Source organism: Notothenia coriiceps, unplaced genomic scaffold (assembly GCF_000735185.1).
Source record: "Notothenia coriiceps isolate Sejong01 unplaced genomic scaffold, NC01 NC01_scaffold00026225, whole genome shotgun sequence".
NCBI lineage: Eukaryota > Metazoa > Chordata > Actinopteri > Perciformes > Nototheniidae > Notothenia > Notothenia coriiceps.
Genome location: NW_011358926.1, coordinates 293,166 through 319,883, shown reverse-complemented (window position 1 = coordinate 319,883; position 26,718 = coordinate 293,166). Strand labels below are relative to the sequence as shown.

The 26,718-nt window shown below is 39.5% G+C and overlaps 1 protein-coding gene across 2 annotated transcripts; it reads left to right on the top strand.

The window, feature by feature from the left end:
• The first annotated feature begins 1,887 nt into the window (after nt 1-1,887).
• On the top strand, nt 1,888-25,684 carry add3b (adducin 3 (gamma) b). Of its 2 annotated transcripts, none has more exons than XM_010784168.1 (15): nt 1,888-2,117; nt 9,674-9,905; nt 11,058-11,202; nt 12,309-12,460; nt 14,143-14,223; nt 15,205-15,354; nt 15,659-15,802; nt 16,684-16,782; nt 17,502-17,675; nt 19,245-19,505; nt 19,699-19,815; nt 20,329-20,418; nt 21,469-21,592; nt 23,605-23,700; nt 23,960-25,684. In XM_010784168.1, the coding sequence occupies exons 2-15, from the start codon at nt 9,705-9,707 to the stop codon at nt 24,208-24,210; spliced, it is 2,085 nt and encodes a 694-aa protein (XP_010782470.1). In that variant the 5' UTR covers nt 1,888-2,117; nt 9,674-9,704; the 3' UTR covers nt 24,211-25,684. The 2 variants fall into 2 exon arrangements, with proteins under 2 accessions (XP_010782470.1, XP_010782469.1); XM_010784167.1 differs by lacking the exon at nt 1,888-2,117 and adding an exon at nt 8,656-8,872.
• Nucleotides 25,685-26,718: the final 1,034 nt, after the last annotated feature.

The following is a 26,718-nucleotide window of genomic DNA, read 5'->3' as shown; positions in this document are numbered from 1 at the left end:
TCAGATGAAACTGGGTTGTTTTTTGCCATTTTGTCACAACTGCTACATCAACATACCTGACATGTCCCCTCATACTCTGTAACCAATTGTTGTGATCATGTCATCACTTTTCTCTGAGAAATATCCTTTGTATATCGAAGCCTTGTTTATGCCTAAACACTCATGAATCTGATATTCAGGTAAAGGTTGCTGCAGCAGGAAAGCTATCTGCTGTGAACACGTTGCTATGAAAACAATTTATTTGTGATTTCACTGCATAATATAGCTGAAGGATTTACTTCTTTGACCTTCTATTTGTGTGATCTATTGTATAAGCAATAAACTTCACATAAAAAAAATAGATTCCGGTCTCTTTTGCATGTAAACAATTGCTAGTGGTGTTTTGATATTGTTAACCTTCTCATTAAACGTGAGTAACTCAATGGTATTCATCCCATAAAACGTAGTTATTGAAGTAACCTAATAATCACACACGCAGTTGTATTTCGACTCAAGCCAGCATGTCAACAGCACAGTATCTGACTCACAATCCTCACAGAAATGAACTGAGGTATGTTATTCCAATTCTGATGCACGCATCCTCACAGCCCAAAGCCACCAACACCAGAGTGACGCTCACTGCCCCCAGATTCTTATTCTCTTGATTTTTCCAGAAAGCTGGTTCAGCCTGTCCAAAAACGAATTGAGAGAGGGAGTGTTTGTGACAGGAGGAGACACAGGCGGTGAGGTGACATATTCTGCTGTCATTATGTTTGCAGAGTCCTCACTAGATGGCAGTGTAGTGTAGGAATATTGTTTGACAACTTTTACCAGACATGGCATCATTTCAGAAACTTTCCTTCTGAGTGGGTGTGTGGTGGTACAACAAAAATGCAATAACTGCTCAAAGATATGGCAGTATGGGGGAGTTTTCTTGAGCTTCATCATTTTTGATGTTTATTTTAATAACTTCTCTTCATCTAACCGTGACCTTTGACCTCACTGGCCACACTCTTTGGCTGAGGCCATCCTGCGAGTGGGAGTGGTTCAGTGGTTTCAGAAAGCTCAGGAAATGAATGTTTTATCAGCCTGTGCAAAGACAACAACAACAACAGCGTGGTGGGGAGGAACATCTAAATTTAACTCATCAGTTGCTGCCAAGTCAAATAAAACCATCAGAGGACGGTTTCCTGTCGGTTTCTCCTCCAAAGCGTCTGGACTTTCATTAGATGGATAATATCTATGCGTATCGAGAACATAAACATTATATATACTATAGATATCATAGCAGAGCCTTGTTGAGCTGGAAAACGTTCACGTATTTCACTCTCTTGGTGCTTCCTAATGGGTTTTTAAGTGCTCTTATTGTTTTGATAAGACAAACTGCACCCAGAGCGACCTATCATTTGCATGCATCCGACATTTACATGTTGATCATTTGTCATCATTTTATGTGCATTTCTTTGTTATTTCTCCACAGTATTAGCATGCACTCTCAGATGCCTGGTGTATTCAGAAGGTGCAGTACAGAGGGAGAGCAGCACATCCTACTCACTCACTGTTAGAGAGCGCGTGGGAGGAGGTGATAGCGGACAAGCATTCTGTGTGCAATGTCCTCCTCGACAGCAACATTTAGAATCATGTAGCAAGCTCAATATGCAGAGGAAAAGTATGCCTGGCAGGAGATTGCTGCAGTTTTCCTCAATAAATGGTTGGATACAGATTAGCTATTAATTCCTGCTTGATACAATATTTAGTGTTACCTTCAAAATATCTGTGATTTAGGGGAATAGGCCTGCTTTAAAGCAAAGAAGGATATATTTAAATATAACGGGGGTGGAAGCTTGTCCCACCCATTTTTATTTTCCGTCCACTCCATGCCCATCTCAAAGCTTGGTCTCCAGAACCTCCTCTGACAAGTTTCCTTGCTTTCCTGTGAGAATAGGCAGCCGCCGTCATTGAGGAGCTGAGGGAGTTCAGGAGATCAGAGGCAAGCAGCAGTTGCCTCTCTTCTGGGAAACCAGATGACCCTCTTCAAAGTGATAATGTAAACAGCTAGTAACTGTTGGAACCGTGGGAGTTTGAAGTAAAACCTGAAGAATTCTCCTGCAGGATAAAGTGTAAAAGCAACCAGCACTGTAAGTTGTATTCTTTTTACCTTTTTACACATACAAGCAGGCGTTCGCTAAGTAGATGAGGTATGTGGGTTGTTGCAATTTTGTGATCTGTGGGCTTCGGAGATTTGAAAAATAAGAGATTATTTTCAATGCGCTGATAGAAGATAAGGCACACTTTATATGTTACATTAGAGTATATTTTTTTAATGGGGATCTGTGCTTTATAGAAAGACAATCCAGAATATTAACACATAGTGAATATGGTTCACATTAAATAACTTGGTTTGCATTAAAAAATGTGAATTATGTATTTGTACAGCATTTTCCTGCTTTAACATTGTAATACATCTTTATTGCTTAACTGGCCTGTCTGCAGCTGCACTGTCAACTCCAGCTACAGAGGCTTCAAACAGCTGCTTCCAATTACTGTCAACCTGTAGAAACATTACTCCGAACAAGCATTTGTTGACTTTAGATGTGGGGCTGGGGCCGAAATAGGATTTTATAATATGTGCGCCTGATGATGTGAATGATAGAAAGCCATAAAAGTGAAAAGGCAGGTCATGACCCAAACCCTTTCACCCGTACAATTGACTGTTCCTGTTCAAATTTCTACACATTTTTTATTATATGAATTTTACGCTTAGCTAAGGTTAGATTACGTTTTATGTCGTCAGCTCATGGCTCAGGGAATTCCATAATGAATGGCAGTCTTTTACTTAACTGGCAGGATATGTTTGTGTTTGTAGTTAATGTCAGTTTTTTTACATAAATGTTAGTGGTTTGCAGGATTTACAGCATTAATAAATAAAAATTAAACACTTTTTCCCAGTTGTTACAATGTGACAACATACCAGGGATCTGTTAGCCAGACCGCTACCTCAGCCCTGAGTTAAAGTGAACCACACACAAACCACTAGATCTCCAACATGGAGGCCCTCCAAAGAAAACCACAGTATGGGACTACGGCCAGCTCTTCCACTTAGGTAAACAATGTCTGTCTCATTCCACTCCACTGCGGTGTGTGTGTGCGACTACATGCATGTGTGTGCCGGTGCGGTTCTACACCCAAAAGCTGTGAAGGCGCCGCTCCAACTGTAAATGTAAATTGTTTCAGGTTCAAAGTATGCTCTGTTGTTGCCACCCACCCTGCTGTGAGAGTGTAGCCAATTTTAGCAAGTTGAGCGCTGATATATTCTGTGTGAAGTTATCAAAACAATGGCATTGTTGAGGAGCAGAAATAAAAACTCAGTGTTACGAGATTCTTCTCTCTGCAACCTTCCTGAAAGGCAGATGCCGAAGCTTTGTGTGCAAGTTTGACTTAATGCAAATGTTTATTTATATGAACAGTATTCCTGAAAAACTACAGTAGAGAGGTTATTGTTTTCAGTCAGGGAGCTACATGCACTATATGCTCAGTAGCAAGCTACATTATAGATGTGTATCTAAGGCTGTGAGAATTTGTTTCAAAAGACCAAATGTCCATCATGTTAAAGTTCCTTTAATAACCACTAAGAGCACAATCTAAACTGCATGACAGGATGACTGGAGAACAACACAGAAAACAGGGTCAAAACATTTAAGCTCTTAACTATTTAAAGAGTTAAAAGTATTTCAGATGTGGTCAAAACACTGTTTAGATGTATTCACACATCACTTTCGGGGTTTTGATTGTGGACAATGAGCCGCAATTGGGTAGACTACTTGGGAAATAAATTAAACACATTCAAATATTTGGATCTGGAAACAAGAAATAATCTTCCTATAGATTACTGTGCTCTAAATATAATTTGCTTGCACTCAGGGTCAAGGGTCAGGTTGAGTTGATAGAAAATGTGCCCGGCAGTGGCCAAAGTATCATTATCAGGAAACGGTTATCAGGGTCTGGCTAAGCTCTAAAAAGGTTATGGCCAATATTTCAAAGACGTCTGTAGTTGGAAGGGTAATAGTTGTGATCTCAATCTTCTAGGAAATCAATACAGAATGGCTTTGGTTAATGGGAGAGTACAATGAGCCTTGTGCTGTAATTACAAGGAACAGCAGTTAATCAAAGAGGCAGGAAAATGTTTTCTTGTTCGCATTGTATTTCCATGGACTGGTAGAGTTATGTTTCTTTCTCAGTGCATTTTGCAGATAGCAGCCTCTTGTCTGTAATAGTGGATGTCAGCAACCATTTGTCTCCTCAGACACGAGACAGCATAAGCATTGATTACCATGGCAACCAGATGGCAACAGCCCAAAGACAAAGTAGTCATTTTTCTTCCCTCCGCATTAATCATGACAAAAATGTACATGTGTTGCTACGAAGGGGCTCAGGGCTTTCTGGAACAAGAGATCTTTCAGGCTAAACAATGAAAAACTTTACAGAGAGGTTCTGATAACCTTGATGATGATGCCAATTCAAATGATTACATAATTTCCAATAACAAAGATCCTGTGAGAGCAGAATCTGTTATGTATTGTTCTTGCCCTGCAGTACTTTAATGTTATTGAGACTATCGTGCATCAGATTGAAGACAAAAGGGTTTCTTTTCATTCCACATAATTTTACAGCAAAAGAGACGTTGTTTTATTTTACTAAGATTTTGTAATAATATCCAATGAACCAAACACTGTTACATAAGTCTGCTTTCATGTAGTACCGTATTTATTCAAATCACCAGTTGTAATCTGTTGAAATTATTATGAATGATCTGAGGATAAAAAGCTATCAACAATTGTGGGAACAAATGAGGCACAAGTGACGCATGGAAATAATGAAAGGCTGTTTTTATAGAGATTGCTTTATTTTCTGTGCCAATTTCACAATTATCTAAAAGAACACTGAGAAAAAGTAAATAAAACAAAACATTTAAAAGGATACTTAGCCAATGTGAAACACAAAAGTCAATTTTTTTGTAACAATAAGTACTGCTCAACCTGTGAAAACAGTTGTGCAATGTGTTGTTTGGCTCTGAGAGAGCACTTGTCAAGTTTTAGAAAATAAGATAATGTCATTGTGATGTCATCAGGGAACATGCTGGGCATGGAGACCATATATTTAGAGGACTTTGCATAGTCTGTGTCAAAAATGTGGGGCATATTTTGGAATTTTTAAAGATGTTGATCTTTTTATTTGGATTAAGGAATTACTAATTTGAGTTCTGGTCCTAAATGATCATAGAAACAAGCTTAATAAACGTTTCTGGTCAACTTGGGACCTTTTCATCCTGTGTTGGCATAACACTGATTTTTGTATGTAAGAGAAGAGGAAACTTCTGTGGATAATTTGGCTACCATAAAATGTCCTTTACGATAAACAATGAATAATTTTAACCTAAGAAGCATCCTACAATTACAGCAATGGACAACAACTTCCATATTGCACATTTAATGATACTCCAATGTGTGACTAAAGACAGTGCAGATAATATCATGAGCCTTCAGTGGTCTCCTTTTACCTTCACTGAACAGTATGTGGGCTATATCATGTAAGATACCTCGGCTTTTCCCAGTGCAGAGAAACCAGATAAAAAACCAGCCTGCTGTCATAAACCTCCCCTCCAACCATGAGCATTAGAGAGGAGACCAACTATAAGAGAGAGAATCTCCAGGTCAAAAGGTTGTTTCATGCATCAACACTTTCTCAGCTCTGCCTGCCAAAGTGCCAGACTTCTTTCTAAAGCCCTACCAAAGTTCAACCACAACACGGTACAGCTCATTATTCTTTGCACTGATGTCTCTCTCACAGGCTTTACTGTGGATCATGGCTGCATTTGTGTGTGTGCATGCGGAGGTAGTGGAGTAGCTGGTCTGTGACAAGACAAAGGTGTGCTTTTATCTGCGGACATCATTATCTCGGGCAGTAATCTGTATGAATGAGACGTCGACTAATAACACCTGACATTTGGTCAATGCTTCCAAGACAGACGGCCCTCGCTGAAAAGTTCAAATAGTCAGCAAGAATGCGGGGTCTGGCGGGTGGGAGGATGTTGTGTGTGTTTAGTACGTGTGTGTGCGCAGACATTTAAGCCTGAATGTGGTTTCGGTGGGAGCTCTGCCAGAAACAGGGAGGCAGGGTTTCAGGGTTTCAGGGTTCACGCTGCTCTGTAGTGAGAAAGTTCTGCTTTTCATTACATCTACCCATATGTCCACATATGTGCTCCGCCTCCCAGACTCCACTCTGTTTCCTGGTATTGTTATGTCAATCGGTGATTCAATCCTTCTCTCTATTACTCCCAATAATATTTGAGTATGTCTGATTGTGTGTGATTAAAGGGATAATAATAACTCTCTGCTTGGCAGGAGCATGGTGCTGAGAACATAGACATTCCGTTGTAGTCTACGGAGTGATTTTGAATATTGCTGCAATACTCTCTGGAGAGACTGGTCAGTAAGGCAGAACATAGTTGAGAGGTGGCCTGAAGAGAGGAAAGGACCCCTGCTCCGTAAACAGGATAAAACTGCACCGCTATGCATTTGCTTTAATCTTGATCTTATTTCCTGTTTACTGTAAGAGAGCCAATTAACGTATATTAAAGAAAAGCAGGGTGCAAGTGTTTTTCTGCAACAACCTGGCATGAGACTCCATTTGCAGGCTTATATTTCTATGTTATCATCAGGTGAACTGTTGTGCTATGTGACTTACAAGAAAGCAAAGCTAGTATGGAGCTATTTCAGGGTCATAAGTTTTGATCATTCAAAAAAATACAATTTATCTGAAAGTCCAAGTTTTCATCCTGAACTTTGAAAAAATACAATGTTGTATTCAAAACAAAAAAAAGTATTTGAAATAATATTTCAGGTTGAATATTATTTTGATTCAGTTCAGCAATTTTTTAAAATAAAATATTTATTTTCACATTTCACTTTTATACATATTTGAATACTTGTTTTTTTCAGTTTCAGATTTTACGTTTTCAGATTCAAAACAATTATTTTTTCAGTTTCAAATCTTTTTTTTCAGGTTTCAATCTTTTTTTCGCCTTCAGATCTTTTTTCACCTTCAGATCTTTTTTTTCGCTTTCAGATCTTTTTTTTTCGCTTTCAGACTTTTGACCCTGATATTGCTTCGGGGGGCGGGACCCTGAGTGACAGCCCTCCCTCTGTCATGATGCCTTCATGGATGTAAGGTAGCGCAAGAAATACAACTACACACTTTCTATACACAATACTCCCGTGATTGGTGGTAAACAAAAATGATCCAGCATCAAAGTTCCGTTAAGCGAGCTGTTGAGCATCGTAGTTGGCAACAATCAAGGTATAAGAGCAATAAACTGTGCTAGAATCTGAAATCACGTATCCGCAATCAAGCGTTGTCCTTCCCCACTTCCACGTAGCTCCATGAACGCAGCATAGTATTGGCTTGGTTTTTGCGATCAGAATCAGAATACCAGGGATACATTTACATTGTTACAGCAGACAAGAGCCAAAGACAGCTTAATGTTACCTAAAGCATGCATACAAAAAGTATTAAAGATTAAGAAAAGAAATTATATATATTTTTAANATCTGAAAGTGAAAAACGATCTGAAGGTGAAAAGCAATGTCAAACCTGAAAAAACAAGATTTGAAACTGAAAAAATAGTTGTTTTGAATCTGAAAACGAAAAATCTGTGCTGAAAAAAATAAGGATTCAAATATCAAAATATGTATAAAAGTGAAATCTGAAAATAAATATATTATTCAAAAAAATTGCTGAACTGAATCAAAATAATATTCAACCTGAAAAATTATTTCAAATACTTTTTTTTGTTTTGAATACATCATTGTATTTTTCAAAGTTCATGATAAAAACTTGAACTTTCAAATAAATTGTATTTTTTGGAATTATCAAAACTTATGACCCTGAAATAGCTCCATAAACTAGTATATTCAGAGATGCTGATTGGAGTTTTTAAAAAGACTGGAGGCCTATGAATGGCCTATGAATGTATTTTGCACATCAACGTAATCGGATTACAACGTGTTTGTGGATGTTGGTAATGTGAACAAATAATCAGAAAGACCATACTATTTCTGTTTAGAGTGAACATCTGTATTCCATTGCTTTCATTCTGAGAGCAAACATCCTATATGTTATAACGCTTTTTTCAGAGAGAAGCACTTCCCGCTTTGAAGTGCTCGGTGTTGTTATGACTTTGCCATATAGCTTTGATGAAAACCTCTACTTAGGGGTTGTGGTAACACAGGAGCCTCAGTTATTTATGAAAATAAGTGGTAGGAGTTAATGAATCATCACATACAACGAGACACAGAGAGAAGAAGACTAATCAAAGAAATCCCAAACCCTGCTTCAAACTGCAGCAATTGTTAACACGTTCCTTGAGGGATATGGGAAACCACAAAGGATCAAACAATAGCACAGACATAAGGTCGTGAAAGTGAAACTACAAGGCCGTGCAGGAATATTACAGTAAAGCTTGTATGGTTGTAAAGAAGATCCAAAAAAGCGGAACTGATCCTGAGTGGCCATTCCTTTGTCCCGCTGCATACATAAGGCCTAGTAGTGGGTGGATAAGTGAAGTCACATGGTCACTTTTCCTTTTTCCCACACAAACACACCCACATCCTCCTCCATGCAGCCACTATTCTTCATCTCACCCGCAGCGGGCAGTGAGTCTGCTCCGGCTGGATACTGTAGCAGCACCAAGTTGCGCTCTTTTCCCACCATGAATCCGAATCGGGAATAACATCCTTCTGGTTTATTTATCCTCACTTCTGGAGCCACTGTCGGAGTAATTCGACTTCACATCGTCCGGAGTCAGTTCATTCACGAACCGAGCACTTTGTTTCAGGTAATTTTCAAGTTACAGTAACAGTGTTCTCCTCGTGGGATTGTGTTCGCTTTGTTTTTAAGGAGCGTGTGTACGTTTCAAAGTGTAGCTCCGGCTAATATATCCTCTCCCCTCGGTGTTTTTCGCAGTATACATGGTTTAAAGTTGTAATTTTACGCAATGCAACGAGTTCTCTGGATAACAGGCTGCTGCTTATTCAGAAGTGAACGTTTGCATTCGGTTCGGTGCAGTGAGACTATTCATTTGCAGGCCTAATGTAATGTAGAAGACTCTATTGTATTCCTCCACCCCCACATCCAGGTACCCCAGCACTAAAGGTGCTAACTGCTATTCAAACTGGCACATTTACATGAGGCCTACCTTTGTTTACTGTTGACCTTTAATTAGCCGCCTGCTCCTTTTATCACTCTTAAAGAGTTTGCCTCCTTCTGTGAGAGAAGAAAGAGACTCAACTTTTATGCTAAAACCTCCAAAGTGATAGAACAACTAAGAATGAGACGTCTGGAAGTGTAAGGTGTTCACATTCATCATTGTGTTATGAAACTGTACTAAGCCTAGTTCAGTAAAAACGTGCATGATTATGTGCACAGCAACACTGACTAACTCAACCTTTTTGCACATAATCAGCCTTGTATTCACAAATCTGCCATCATGATGAAGTCCTCCTCACTTTTGTCTCCATCCCTATAATTACATGAGTCACCATAGCACCCATACAGTATATCTTCTGTAAAAGCAACACTCGCTGCATTGACAGCCCCGAATGTGAAGTAAGCTGCAATGATTCACCCTCTCTTGCAGATCCCAGAGGAAGAATAGGGGCAGTGAAGACATGAGTCTGGTGGAGGTGAGGCAGATGGCGGGGTCCCTCACCCTGTCCCTGTCCAGCAACGACCCCAAGGAGCGATACTTTGACCGCATGGACGAGAATGACCCTGAGTATCTCCGCAGCAAGATGATGTCGCCCGACCTGAAGCAGGATTTCAACATGATGGAGCAGAAGAAGAGGGTCACCCAAATCCTGCAGAGTCCGGTATGTAGCCCGCGGCGCCGTATAAGTGCCCTCCTACACACAAGCTTTCAGTGTGTATGAGTAATAAACAACGCTTTTAAAGCAGGAGAGGCTTACTTTGCCTTCACTCAAGACTGGCAGAAAGGCATTGTTTTGTTCTTGTTTATGTGAAGGTCATTTCATAGTCTCTGTCGTGCTAAGATATGGCTTTAGCTGTGAGTTTAAAGCAACAAAGAAATGTGGTACTGTCACAGTATTTGTGTTTAATATGGAGGTTTCATCTCTTTATTGTTTTACTAGTGTTACAGATTATCAGTACTCACAAATTATTTTGCAGATAGAATATGCTGCATATTCTAAGACGTTTCCTACGTACTTGTTATATAAAGTATCTATATTGTAAGCTAAAGCTGAATAAACAAATGGATTAAAAGATCAGGTGTTTGAGGAGAAATAATCTAGCAAACACATTGATAATCGATAAAAATGTATGTTAGGTTTTCACCCAAAAATGTCAAACATTCTCTGGAACTTCTCAGATATTTGCGGTCTGTCTTAACACAATATTACATTGAATATGTTAGGGTTTCTGACAGGTGTTCAGACAAAATAAGCAATTTAAAATGGGATTCTCACTATTTCACTATATGCAGATACTTTATAGCTTAAACTATTAGCCAAAAAAATTAAAATATTCTTTGGTTTTAGTTATTATCTTTCTGCGGATATTATCTCAGAATGGGTGTATTCTGGCTAGATAAACACATGCCTATGAAGTGCATAGAAATAAGACGAGCCCACACTCATCTGCGATTGCATAACAGGCCCAACAAGTGGAGCTCATCATCACCATGGGAACCGTGGTTAGATGAAGCAGAATGCTGGAGCTTAGTTGCTGCGCACAGAAAGAAAAGTGCCATTTCAAGAAGGCTCACAGACTAGTGTTGAAGGCAAAAATTGATTGTGAGGTTTAATGCGATCCCCCCTGCTTCTAGTCAAGCCCTTTCCCAGACATACAAAGAGGTTTCTAATGGTCTTTGGTTGATTTGTGTACTGATGTAATAAGCATGCTGTGCTCCCTGACATCTCAAGAAAAGTGTTGGAATGAGGTTAGGGTTGTGTTTATACTGTTGCTAGGTTAATGGAGCTTTACTCTTTCTCTTTTGTCCACAGGTGTTTAAAGATGAGTTGGAAGGCCTGATTCAGGACCATGTGACAAAGGGCACCAGCACTACAGGTCTCCTGGCTCTGAGACAGATTGCTGACCTGGTCATGTCAAGTACCTTGGGAGGGGTAGGCCCCCTGACTTCACCCAACAGTGAGTAGCAGTGTGTATGTGTGTCCCTCTTCAGGCCTGATTGACATTCAGTGTGTTCACTCTGTGCATTATGCTGGCTGAATATCTTCATTGTAAGACTCTTGTGACACTGAACAACCCTGAAACAGCAGAAAAGGCAGAAAGCTGTTTACAGCATTCTTCATTGTCAGTGTTTCTATTAAGTAGCACTCAATACCAGTGTTGATAATGAATTACAGCAGTTTGCAAATTTAATTATGTTAGCCTAATCTCTTGCCCTTGCGTTTCTGTATAGGTCACGGAGTACTCAATTCCAAAAAGTTTGGTAATCCAAACTGTAAATGTCTGGGAAAATGTCACTGTAGGTAAAGGCGTCTGATGACGCTCAGGGTAGGGAAGGCTAATAATTTACGAATTGTTATACAACCACAGCAATTTACTCAAATTCAAATTGTTAATGAAATCGAACACAAAGTTGATGACAACAAGCTCAAACAACCACAATCAAAATCATAGTCACCACAGAAAGTATCAGTCAATTAACCGTTAACGTTGGTAAAGCAGAGCCATCAAATCAAATGTTACTGTGCAAACACACATACATCCTGCTCATACATCCTGCTAGCTGTAGCCCAAAGCACATGAGAGAACCTCAGAAGTAGCATGCTTTAAACACACAGCACTAACAGACAAAATAGATACATTTCATAATCTCATGTAGCCTTATACTACAGGCTGATATTTGGAGTTATTGGACAAAACAACGTTTAGGGAACATTGGTCATTTAGTAGGTCTTGGCCTTCTCTAGCCTTCATCCCCAGCCGCCCGTGACTGTAGGAAATGGCTTTTAGGGTTGCAAAGGCAGACTTGCTTTAAAAAAGAAAGCTAAAGTTGCTGGAAAAGAAAGCGTCCTGTATCATTTAATGCCCTTATATGGCATCACAGGCCAAAAATACCTTTTTCGGTTTCTCGCTGGGAATTCTAAGAAATATCTTTTTTTAGCTTCAGTTGTGGAGACTTTGGGATGTTTTAACCAAGTAAACAACCTTGTAGACGTTCAAATAATGCATATTTAATGTTGTGGATGCTTTACAAGTCACTGATTATGTTTTAAATGTTGGAGCAGGTGTTGGGACGGTGACTCCAGTCAATGACTTGTATGGCATCGAGTCCCCCTCCTATGTCAAAGGGGAGAAAATGAGTCGCTGCAGACTGGCCAGCCTCTACAGGCTTGTTGACCTCTTCAGCTGGGCCCGTTTTACGACCTCTTACATTACTGTGAGTACAACATCACAACTTGTTGCCGCTTCAGTGCACATCTGCCTATGTATGCAGCACAAAGTCTGTGTATCTTTACCGGTGACTCATGTTTTCTGGTTATTGGGCTTAAAGTGAAATTCCTCTTTTTTCAGAGCCCATATATTATTTATGGTTTAGAAAAGTCAGATCTGTGAATATGTACACCTCCCCAACAGAAATATGTGATGAACACCTGGGATGTCAGGACAAAAGGCCCAGATTTTCCCAAAAGACAAAGCCTAGAAAGTCAAGTTTTATCAACCCACACACTGATGTTATGAGTTTTTCAGAGTGAAGAGAGCTCCCCTTTTTGATAGAGTTCCTTCTACCCTTGAATCTGTGAAAATATTCTTCCTCTTTTGTGGAGCTGATACCCCATTTTAAAGTTTTTTTAAGGAGAAGAGATTGGGTCTCCTGGGCTTTTAAACTAGCTTTTTGACCCTGATAATGATTCTATAGGTCCTGCAGAGGCGTGATAAGGATAAACGTTGCCCTTTTATATATAACAGCGTTAATTTCTCCCATGCAAACTCAGCAAGCACTAATTTCTACACTGTAGAATCATCACTGACATTTACAGAATAACAAATCTCTGATATTCATTCAATATAACTTAAGTTAAAGATTTTATTAGAGCTGAACAATAAATATGATTTTTATCAAAAATGTTAAATGTCAAGAGGACAAATATTTGTTAAAAGCAGAATGTGTAAAAATACAATAAAAAAATACTATTGTCGTTTTCAGAGATTTCTTGGCATACACATTTTAAAGGTCCCATGACATGGCCATTTCTACTGATCATAATTCCATTGTTGAGGTATACTAGAATAGATTTACATTGTGCAATTTTCCAAACTCACATTGGTATGTGTATTCACTGAATTTCACTCTCTGTCCTAAACGCCTTGTTGGAGCTCCTGCCCCCCTCTCCCGGTGCTGAGGGGGCTGCAGCCCCATCTGCGAGGCTCCACTAGCACCCGCACCCCCAAACGCGGCGCACCTACAGTGTAACGGAGCTTACACACGGCGGCGTGCATTGAAGCTTCAACGCTTCTGCCCATTCACTTTGAATGGGATGACGTCACGCTTCGCCGAACTGCATTGTGGGAGCAAAGCTTCAAAAGTAGAGCAATGTTCTACTTTTGAAACTCAATCGAATCATATGCCAGTACAAGCTCTAGCCAATCAAACCGCTGCTTGTGTGTCCGGAGCGGGAGATTCAACTGATTGGTTGTTGGTCGAGCGTCAGACATGCCCGTCAGCAAGCTTCAACGCACGCCTCCGTGTGTAAGCTCCGTTGCGCGCCAGTTTCGCCGCGCTGCGAGGCTCCACTATCACCCCCCCCAGCGCGTCACATTTTCGCCGCTAAAAGAGTGTGTGTGTGTGTGTGTAGAGGAGCTCCACGGATTGGTCCATTTGGGTCGTCGTTACGTCACTTAGTACCAGGAAGAAAAAGAGAAATCTCCAACGAGGCGTTCTGGGGCAGCATAGACAGGTATTTTCTGTGTTAGAGTTTTACTCGCTACAGGGTGTACTTTGAGGGTTTGTGACTCTGCAGACCGTTTACATGCATAAAAACCTTCATTACACACAAGGGGACGGGTAATAACCGGAAAAGCATGACATGGGACCTTTAAAACATGTTATTTTTGTTTCAGGTGCGTATCAGTAAAGAGCAAGACCATGTTCTTATTAGTCCAAGAGGTCTGTCTTTCGCTGAGGTGACGGCGGCAAATTTGGTAAGCACAATGACTTAATGTTTGTTGATATTTTCATTATCTTTATAATTGAATAAAGACTGCTTTGTAATTCAATGTTATACATAGCATTGGGTAAACGTTTGTATACACAAACATCACATTTTACAGTAAGTGTGCTTAAAATGTTGTGATTTTACTCGGACTTTACAAAAAGAAAAAACTTTAAATTGAAGGTCATATTAACTGGCATGTGCTCAAATCCCAATTGGACTCCTTACTTTACAGATCAGACTATTACACATATTTGTGTTGTATAGTCTGATGAGTTTGATATTTTTTAGAAATTATGGCTTTTATTTACTTTACATATAAAACTCCAGTTGAGGTTTTTGAATAAAGCATGTCATTTTAAAGAGGATCTTTTCTTCCAAAAAAGGAGGTTATTTTTTTGGGGTGGTTGTGTAAATGTGATTTATGGTGCTGTTAAATTGCTGCTAGACATCGTTGATACAGGTGCATGCCTGCCTTTGTGGGCTGCAAGCATGAAAGCAAATGTTTGGATCGCAGTGAAAATGTTGTGTTTGAAAGGCTTATCTAGTCAAATGGATTGAAGCAAAAATAATTTCTTGGCTGAAAACATGTGATTTTCTGGACCTTGCACAAACAAGGACCTTTTTAACACAATACACATATAGAAGTAATTTGGCAGCAAACAGCAGGGAAGAATAGACCTCGAGCTACTAGGTAAACACAGACGTAAACAATGGAGATTACACAATTAAAAAAACGGTACGATAAAGTCAACACGTAGTCAGGCCTCGAGGATAGACACAGTGTTTTTGTTGTTGATTCATTAATGTACACATAGTTTGCTTGTTTAACCGAAGACTCCACGGGATACCTTTTAATGGTTCAGGCATAATGTATGTAATTACTTGCGGGTTGCATATTTAAAAAAAGAATTCTGTCCTGTTCTAAAATAACAATGACTTTGTTCTTCTTTTTTTCTGCCCTGTGTAGGTGAAAGTGAACATAATTGGTGAGGTGGTGGACCAGGGTTCCACTAATCTGGGTATTGACCTCTTTGGCTTTGCTCCTCATGCTGCCATTTACTCGATGCGCCCTGATGTGAGATGTGTAATCCACATACACACCCCCGCTACAGCTGCTGTAAGTACGCTGCAGGCCGATATTAAATGAGCTCCGTTCTAATCAAAGCATAAAAGCAGCTGCTAAATGCTTATTTTGCACAAGAGAGAAAGGGCTGAATTAAAAGTAGCCCCCTGCTACTTATTTTAGACGCAGACACCCTGTAACGTGCTTTTATCCTTTCCTTTGAAGCTGGGCTGTAAAACGTAAAGCACATGATGAACATCGCTGTCGAAACTTTTATTTGCGCCTCATAGCTAAAAATGTGCCTCCATTTATATGTTAGTGCGTCACACTCTTACTTGCTTTTATCCCACGTTAACAGGTGTCCTCGATGAAATGTGCAATCCTGCCCATTTCCCAGGAGGCTTTGCTTCTCGGAGACGTGAGCTGCTTTGGTTTCCATGGCAGCCTTGATAATAAAGAGGAGAAGGTGGAGTTTCAGAAAGCTCTGGGCCCAACTGCCAAGGTACTGTCAAACCAAGGGACTTCATTAGTGACAGGCTCTCTTCTCATGGGACAGAGCAGCCTTTCAACCACTGGGTGGAAGTCATTACTTATTATATTATACTGTGTGCAACTGGCTGTACTGTATATGAGGTCTTTCATGTGTGTTGGTTAGCACATGTTAATGAGTTATTGTGCATACAGTATAACATAAAGAGATGTGTGTACTCTTACAAACATTTCAAGTATTTTTTCGATTTGCAAACCAACTTTAACTAAAAGCATTGTAAGATGAGTTAATTCCTCAATTATGTATCAGATTAAATACATACATAAAAAGGGACACGATGTTAGAAAACCCCTTTTAATTATCTCACATTTCATATATCGGTTATCACGAGAAGATACTACTCTGTACCTGTCTGTTAAATATGAAGCTAAAAGCTGTATAAGATTAGCTTAGCTTAAAGTCTGGAAGCTGGCTGAAAGAGGTCGCCTGGCTCTGTCCAAAGGTAAAGAAAGATCTGTCTCTGAATTAGCTTCAGAGGTGCTGTTAGCTACCAGCCTCTATGCTAAGCTAAGCTATATAGCCTTATATTTAAATGGCACACATCGTCTACAGTCTACACACAATTAAGTATTTGGGGACAGCTTTGTTGATTTTGTTACTAGTTATGGATTTCACAGTTCAAAAAAAGGCACAGTGAACATGACATTTTCTTTCATGGACTATTGCTCTGGGATGAACAGATTGTAAGAGCACTGCATGTGACATGTGTTGTATGTTGACATGAGAATATTTGCTGCTTAAGTCACATTGATGAATGTAATAAGTGTATCTGGATATTGTTTTATCATGTCTCAGATGGATCATTCAGCTCAAGTGTTTCCTGTATTTTTCAGGTGTTGATCCTGAGGAACCATGGCCTGATCGCTTTAGGGGAAACAGTTGAAGAGGCTTTTCACTACATGTACCACTCACAGCAAGCGTGTGAAATCCAGGTATAAAAAGCTTGATTTCCATTGTTTACTCTACCTCTTCCTGGAAATGACATGTACTTGCAATATTCAGTTCAAATAAATATCTGAATGAACCCTTGATGCAAATTTTACACATTAATCATACTAGAGGGGCATAAATCACATTTCCACAAATGTCAGTGTGTCTAACATGCAATGACAAAAATCATCTTATCTTATCCGTCTCGATTTTGAATCAGACTTGGTTGCAAATAGCAAAGTATCACTGCAGGGCCTTAGCAGCAAATCTGATGTGATATCTACCATACAGAGAGCTTGGAAAATGCTAAATCAAATATGTGCTACAGATCAGAGTTCACGGCCAGCCAGGTGGAACCCTGCAGAGGTTCTAAGAAACTCCTGTTGCCTCGTGTCAGGGAGACCGTCGGGGGGTTGTTTATTTATCATTCTGCCGTGTCTGGACTGAATTTTCTTCAATTGTTTTTGACACATATTGACAGCCTGGCTGACATATTTACAATTATTGTGAAATGAAATCCTACTGCATCTTGGGAGAGATGGGAGAGACAATATGTTGTGAAATTAATTATCTCAGTAGTTAGTGTTTTACATTGCAGAATTATAGTTAATACATTAGGGAAAACCATCATTGATTTTGCGAAGAATAATTACAGTATGTGGCTTGTTACTACATAAGATATGTAAGGGTATACAAGAATCATTTTGTTGTCTGTTTTTAGGTGAATGCTATGGGGTGTTCAGGCGGCGTGGATAATCTCGTTCTCCTGGACAGAGAGAAGTTCAAACCCCTGACTCAGGGCGCGTTCGCTGCCGGGTTAGTGATGGACAATGAGGTCAAGTGGAAAGTGGGCGAGGCCGAACTTGAGTCCCTCATGAGGATGCTGGACAACCTGGTAGGTGAACCCTGACCTGTGCCTATTACCTATGATGCTTTGAGTTTCCTGTTTCAGGCGCTTCCTCTGGAAGCCTTGATTAGAGAACACAATGAAACCAGATATGTTTTTGTAAATGTCATCTGAAAAAAGTGGAACATAGTGCTCCATGAAGGCCGTGTAATATTTTTTCTCTACAACTACAGATTCTATTAATGACAAAAACATGTCAAACCATGTTTTTTGTATCTGTGGCCAAAATGCTGTCTGCAGGTGTTGTTTCTGTACAGTGCTGCACTTCTGTCAGCTTCATCCCCACTATTCTAACCGCACAGCTAATGACCAGGCCCTGTCATGTTCTGTGGACTGGACGCAGCCGATGTCAGGCTGTGTCTTCCTGAGTTTGCTTCTCTCGATAACAACTGTAGCTGGAGTGGGCTGCAGCTGTGTTAGCTCAGTGTGATCATAGCCCGCCCCCTCCTCTCCATCATTGCTTCCAGATGGTGAGGCGTGCTGTGGGCAGTCACATCCACACAGACCACACAATCACTTAGTGCAAGAACTCTAGTGTACTCAATTTAGGAATCAGATTTGGCGTTTTCTCCAAGATTGTAATGTATTGGGTGAAAAGGCCAGAGCTCTCACTTCAACAGGGGTACCAGTGTCCTTGGATTTGCACTATTTCTATTTTATTTGTATTTATTTGCACATGTCAAAACATTCTCTTGCACTATTTTCTCTGCTTTATGTCCTATATATTATTCATGTTGCACTATTGGAGGAGCCTGTGACTTAGGTTGTTCATTGCCATATCTACACTGTAGCTACTGTGCACATGAAGATAAAGCCTTGAATCTTGAATTTGCTAGTCAGAATCAGAAACGGGTTTATTGCCAGGCAGGTTCACACGTACGAGGAATTTGACTTATATCAAGGTGCATACATACAATTTAAAACAAAAATCGAGTTGTTCTGAATGTGGTGATAATCTCTATGATAACTAGCGTCTAGCTGAAAGGGAATACAGATACTGACCTGGTGCTTTAAGCTATTGTTTATAACAATGAATATGTAAATTGAGCATATAAAAATTGTTATTCCTCATACCATTTGGAAACTGTGCTTCTGGTGACAGTGAACAACACTGTGAATTAATGATCAAAGCCCAAAGCAGGGATCATTTTCCGTTGCAAACTTGTCACATTGCCTGTGAGAAAATGCCAATTTTGATTGTAGCGTTGTACTGCCGGCTCCAGTTCTCATCGCTTTTCTAGTCGTCTCTCTCATCTTTGATGTATTGTTAACAACACACTCCTTTAAACCAAAGTTTTATCTATTCCCTCTGAAACTGGGCACATCTGCAAAAACGCTGTTTGTATATACAGTGTTGTTTAAATATTTAGAAGCATTGTGTAAGTGGATCTTGGGTGGCCTGAACATCCTTTGAGTTTTATATCTTTTGTAGTTGATAGTTCTTATTTAATGGATTGCGAGGGGAAACTGAAGAACAGTTAAAACTACTGTGTACAATTACACGTAAGGCAAAGAAAAACTGCTGAAGTAATGTCTCCACTTTGTGTGATCTTCTAGGGATACAGAACAGGCTACTCGTACAGGAACCCCATCGTCCGTGAAAAACCTCGCTCTAAGAACGATGTGGAGATCCCCGCCACGGTGTCCGCGGCCCCCCCGGAGGACGGTGAGCTGGGTCTGCGTAGCCCCTTCAAGTTTATGGCCCAGAAACAGCAGAGAGAGAGGACCCGGTGGCTCAACTCGCCCAACAGCTACTTGAGGGTCGATGTTCCTGAACACTCACCCAGCGGGGACGTCAGCCCCAGAACCAGGACCATGGTGCGTTGATTCTCATGTGGAGCTGAAACAAGAAATCAAATAATCTTACCCATGCTGTTTTGGTCTCTAAAGTTGGTCTTAAAAATTGTTATCTGATACTCTCTGTATTATCCTGCCCTCTTGTGGCCTGTTTGCTAAATACTGATAAACACTGATCTTTATTCCTCAATTTGCACTAATTATTTTTTCTCAGTGGATGAAGTCTTCAGAGCCAGGCAATAACATTGGCACACCAATAAAGATCGAGGACCCAAACCAGTTTGTCCCTCTCAACACTAATCCCACAGAGGTTTTGGATAAGAGGAACCGGGTCAGTGGAAACATCATCACATTTTTCATGTCATAATTATCAATACTAACGACTTAATTTGTATAATTCTTATTGCCTGTGTTATATCATGATCACAGCTGATATTGTAAAAATCAGTTTCAAACTAAAATAAACTATTAAAACATTGCATTCTGTATGATAAACTTATGGCATAGAAACTGGAATAAGATTTATTTTTTTATAAATCAATACTGATCCTCATGCTCTGATTTCGCTTGTAAAATAACAACATATATTAGTCCCTTATGAAAATTGTTTGAATCTTTTTGTTGACCAACTATTAACCAACTTATCAAGTCTACTAGCTGATGGATTGATAAACCATGAAGAAATCTACTATCATTGTCTGTGTTGTTGTGTCCTGTGGTGTTTACACAAGTATGTCGGACATGCCTCTGGTCTGCATTTGTAGTGTCATGGTATTATAATATTGTATGAAATGTCAAAGATTCCTGAAGTTTAATATGATTTTTGTTGAATTCATTTATCCAGATTAAAGAACAGCACAGAGGTGACCTGATGACTTCCGGACCAAAGTCTCAGCTACTAGCAGGCATTGTTGTAGACACCGTAAAAGGACCAGTGAGTACATTTATCATTTTTCAAAAGTCACTGGTGCAATAAAACTGCCTGACACACAATATGTCACTGTATTGATTTTTTCTCAATTGCGCTTGCACATTTTCCAAAACACTGCATCAGAGTGTTTTAGAAAATAAAACACTAAGAATAAACTGTTTTTATTCTGAGCTCTACGCCACAACTGTCACTTTATCAACAAGTTCATCACCCACACAAAAGGGGAGACACTTTTTGCATAGATAACATTTTCTCAACCAAAAGACAAATAAAGTAAGCCAATGTTAGATTCCATCAAGTACAGAAAAGTATGACCACCCATATATGTTGGATTATTCCTTTGAATAATGTGTTAATGCCTAAGCCTCCTATATTGGGCAACAGTCCCTTAGTTTCAGGGTTAAGTCATTTTAACTCAACAGTTGAGATCCTTTTCAGTCTGACCAACAGGGGGGGGGAACATGTGGAACAGGAACCAGAGACTTCCTCATACCTGACAACCTCACAGGGCCCTTTACTAACATTAAATCCCATAAGCAACACATTATACGTATATCATGTGATCATAAAGAGAATTCTACACGACTAGCAATATTAAAACTGTCAATGTGACAGAAGACACTGAAATTGTGTATTCTCCTTTAGTTCCTTCCATAAGACATCCAAACAAACAATAACCCAATTACAAAAGTGAAAGATGTTGTTGCTGAAAACAGCTGGCTGATATCATTGTAATGAATTACATTGATTTTGATGGCAGAGGTTAATGCAATCACAGATGGAAATGAAGACATAAGATAAGAATATAAAAAGCATCCAGAAATGCATAAACCAACCTACAACATACATTTCTCTGAGATCTGAGGATTGCACACAAGATTTTTAAAAGTTCGATTTGTATGTGTGCCAAAGCATTGCAACCAATGTAAACATCACAGTCTGAAGAAGAAACATTCTGCTTTGTTCCATCAGCAATTGTTTATATTTAGTTTACTCAAAAATGCATTACATCAGTTGTCCAAAAATCTTTTTTTATCCTCTTCTGTCAAACAGGCTTTCATCATCGAGGACGAAGAGCAGACTCGCTCTCTTCCCCCCAACCCTTTCAATGAGCTCACAGAGAAGATGCTGGAGGAATACAAGAGCCTGGTGGAAAGAAAGCAGCTAGGCCAAGAAGGTAGTCAGACGCTTTCGTTAGCATTTCAAAGCATCAATGTGCACCATTGCTCTTGTGAGGCACGGAAAACCTCTTCCTAATGTAATCCTACTTGGGTTTATACAGCTCATATCTGACATCATCCCCTGTAGATTATGAGTGTGTGATGTACTGAAGTTAATCCTCTGCGGTCCCAGAGGTCATTAAAGAAATTGAGATGGAATGACAAAGCTAATATTAAAATCTTAACAGCAATCTCTGACTTGCCAGGCCACCCATTAAATGTAGAATTAGGAGGAATTCTTGAACTTTTTAAATGAAAAAAGACACAAACATCTATAAACAAATTACAATTACTTGATATCTTAATGATTATTTGTTTATGATGCTAATATTGTAGCTTCATATTTTAAACACGCTTGCTGTACTTATTGCATCCCCATAAAAGCAGTCTCATTAGCCTATTGTCAAGGCAGTTGAAGGTCATTACCAAGTAATGGCTTCTTCCTGTCTCGAGGAAATGTTCTACCTCAACTCCATTCACTGAAACGAGGATATTCCTGTGAAAATGCCTGCACAAGAACAGTGTCAGTTAATGGTTTCACTCTTGCTGCAAAGACATTGCTCTAGTCAATCTACTTGTGTTTTAGTTATGGCAGCAGACAAGAAAAAAGGTGTGTAGGAGAGATAGATTTCTACTGCTGTATATTTGACTGGCTCCTTTGTCTTGGAACGCATTGGCTAAATAATGTAACAATGTTCTTTACCATCTAGTGTTTGCTTTTTTACTTTGGAATGCTAGCAACATGGGTCGAAAGATGTTAAAGGTCCCATGTCATGCTTTTCTGGTTATTACCCGTCCCCTTGTGTGTTAGGAAGGTTTTTATGCATGTAAACGGTCTGCAGAGTCAAAACCCTCAAAGTACACCCTGTAGCGAGTAAAACTCTAACACAGAAAATACTTCCCCAAAACGCCTCGTTGGAGATACGTCACTGTCCATTGATTCTTCCGGGTACCGCATGATGTCATGCGTTACCCGGAACCAAATGGACCAATCCGTGGAGCCGTTACGTGAGCCGTTACGTTAAGCCCCCGCTGATTGGTCCAAATTGACCAATCCACGGACTTCCTCACACACACACTCAGTGCAGGCAGCTCTGCTGATCTCTCCTCCCTGGCTGCAGGCTGATAACAGACAGTTGGGATCGCGGCGAAATTCTCTCTGCAGACCCATTCTCACAGCGTTTATCAACCTTTTTCTTACTCAATATCAAGCCACACTTATTGTTTTTACTTCGGCTGTGACTTTGTGTGTGCTCAGGGTGAGTTTGGCTGTGTTTCGCTGTCGCTAAACAAGGAAACCACACCTCCACGGAGCTCAGCGCGATTCACAACGTCCCGACCAATCAGAGTACACTGTGCTCACAGGGAGGGTGGGGGCTGGATGGAGCTACAACGAGCCGTTAAAGGCAGAGAGTGAAATTCAGTGAATACACGTAGTTTACAGAGATGCTGTATGAGAAACCAAAGTGATTTTGGAAAATTGCACAATATAAATCTATTCTAGTAGACCTCAACAATGGAATTATGATCAGTGGAAATGGCCATGACATGGGACCTTTAATGTCTAAACCTTACTCTACTGCGATCATCGGTTCAATCATTTATTATGTCTGCCTGTTGGGTTTATGACTAATAACCTGCAAAAATATTGACATTTATAACAGCCTCGGTTGTCCTTTGTGTTTGGAGCTCATTAGAAAATGTTAGCATGCTAACACTTTTCTAAGACAGTGGAGATGGTAAACAATTTAACTCCCAATCATCGGATTATTATCATCATTATTTAAAATATGTTAGCATGACTTTACTTTTTAACATTAAAGTCCTGCCAAGAGTGAAACATTTTTGCCTCTGCAAACAGTGAACATTCTGATTGCCATAAATCAGTTCATCTAACATTAGTCTCACTCCCATCAACATACTGGCTCTAATGAATGACTGACCCCTGATGACCTTTATCCGTTTACAGAAGATGATGATGCCACTGATGCGGAAGAGATGACCACCTTTGATGGCTCTACTATCTCCCTCTCCCTCTCTCCATTAATGACGCCGATTAAACAAGGTAATTAGTCAATAGTCATTGGAGTCGATAGCAATAGCTGCTTGTTTGGTTCTGTGTTTTCTATCCATCTGGTGTCATCTATAAAAGGGTGTGTGTGTGTGTGTGTGTGTGTGTGTGTGTGTGTGTGTGTGTGTGTGTGTGTGTGTGTGTGTGTGTGTGTGTGTGTGTGTGTGTGTGTGTGTGTGTGTGTGTGTGAGAGAGAGTGATTGCACTTCCTGTCCACATCCCTCTCGGCTGACATTAATTTATCTTTTCACAGACATAATACCCAATGGGAAAGACCACTTAGATGAGACGGACGAGGATCTGAGCATTGAGGTATCAAAGCTGAGTGTGAGCACTTCAGAAACGGTGGAAATCTCCATTACATCGAATGAGAAGACAGGTGAGGCTCAGACCCCGGAGAGCCAAACCAAGTCCCCCAAGAAGAAGAAAAATAAGTTCCGCACACCTTCGTTCATGAGAAAGAGTAAGAAAAAGAAGGATGAGAAAGAAAAAGCAGAAGCCTGAGGGGAGCAACTGTAAAAAACAAAACAATAATAAGTGTTTTGCTAGGAAAACATCAGAATTGCCTTCTTAATTTGCAGCTTGTTGAAGGAAAGTGAAATAAGAGGAAATACTTTAATTTAGTCAGCTTGTCTCCAAGGACTGTGTTGTTTTTACACAGCTTCCTACATTCACAGCTATTATTTCATGTGAAAATGATTCCGAGAAGTGCCAGCAGATGGTAATGTGGACGTGTTTTTATCCTGCGAGAATTTGATATTGATCACTCCTGAAGGGCTCAGTAAAATGAAATCAAATGAAAAGTGAACATAAAACTGCATATTTGTAGTCTTTATTACCCATATTTTTAATGGGGTTTCAAAATGGAAATCAAAGGTTATGAAAATATCAGATTACAGTTACGTATTTGTGATATCTTTTTGCACAAATTCATTGTTGAATGTATACTGAAAGCTAAGGAAATTGTTTAACAATTTAAAAATGTAACAATCACACAGGTAGTGTAACAATGGCTAAGCATAACAAGGTTTTACAACATTCAGCCTCTTCAAAAGTACGATTTGTATCTGAATCTAGTCAAAGTTATGCTATCTTGTAATAATATATGTTGATTTATATTATAGGTATTACAATATAGTGTTTGATAGTTAAATACATGATTTTATAGTCTTTAAATATTTACTTTACCTACTAACTCTTATACTAAACATGCTGTAATTGGTAATTCTGTAATATTTCATATTGTTGACGTCAGTGGTATTGTTCCCATGGTTGCTGCTTTATCGTAATTGTGACAAGGAATGGACTGACTAACAGAAAGAGCCCAGTAAAGTGAGGAATGTTGCGTATTGATGTTTTTGGGTGACAAGGTTTGACATATACAGAATTGAAAGAACATCAATGCTTGTTTGGACGTTGACAATGAAAGTGCCAAGCCTGAATGGCAGGAAGTTGAAAGTGATGGACGTTTTGCTCCATAGTGTCAGTTGATGGCTGTATGCTGTGGAACGCTTGTCTTCATCGCCACTGTTAGTGTGATATAAAGTATATTAGAGGATTACATATTTACATCCCAGTCAATAATGTGAATGATTTGTTTTGACCCAAAGGGCGTGAACTCTTTGCCTTTGTAAATAGTTTGTATTTGTGAAGTTATTTTGTTAAGCTAAACCAAATGTTAAACAATGAAACTTAGAAATGTGACAGTACAATCTAATAACACTATTTTAACACGTCTTTTATGGTATTTTTTATTCACCCTTATTAAGCTCCCCATTTAGTGAACATGCACAGCGCACTGTGTTTACAAATTGTATTTACTTATGTAATGTGCTTGTATTTTCCTGCATTGTTTACACAGCTATCTGTATCGCCTGGGTTTTCTCCATGGGGCTTTACATTACAGTCACTGTTGAAGTCAGTCTTTCTAAAATGGCCTCCCACCTGATGTAATAAAAGCTCAGATATGTTTCGATAACTGTTTTATTGCTCTCTTGCTTATTGACTCAAAGGTATATGACGTTAGCATTTATTATATTTACTCAAATACAGTTTAAACATTGAGAAGGTTTCTTATGTTGTTGGTGCATTTATTTGAGCCTGATGTAGTTGTGCAGCTCTATCTAATTATATCCAGTTTGAAGACACTACACGGCCCCCCTCAAGCACAGAATAAAGCTTTCTAGAAAAACTACACAGCCTCCCCTTTTATTTTTAAACCAGCGTACCCCTAAAACAATACAGTCTGTTGAGCGATAATTGACCGTGTGAAGCTGTATAATCAGTCTTCGGTCATGATATGAATGGGTGTTGTCATGGTAATCCACTGAGAGGGGGCTGTGGAGACAAAGAGGGGATTTGGTGTCTCCAACAGGTGTTCATGTTGGGGGAGTGACAGGATCTATACCTACACCACCCCCAACCCATATACACACCTCTCTTAGGAACTGAAAAACAGATAAGATGAGGCCAAAAGGTAGTGCATTTAATTGACAGTAAAAACCGCTAAATAAAATAAAAAAACTTATGGAATAAGACTTGGTTATGAGCATTTAGTGTAAAAAATAAATACATTGTCAGCTTGTTGAAGAGACGTGAACAAGGGAAACGACTATAATTCAGTCAGAAAGTCTCCTGGGACTGTGTAATTTTCTAACTGCTTCCTACAGTATACTCACAGCTATTATTATGGGGAGTGACAGGATGTATATGTACCACCCCAAACCCATATACACACCTCTCCTATAGGATTCCAAAAACAGATAAGACGAGGTCAAAAGTTTGTGCATTTAAATGAGCTTAAAAACGAAATAAGTAAAAAAAACATACGAGCAATTACATCATTATGAGCAATTACAATGAAAAAACGATGTGTTCTGCTAGAAAAGCATCTGAATTGCTTTCCTAATTTTCAGGTTGTTGAAGAGGAGTCTCCCGGGACTTCTTATACTCAGCTATAATTTGGGTGACAGGATGTATTCCTACACCACCCTGACTACACACCTCCCCTTA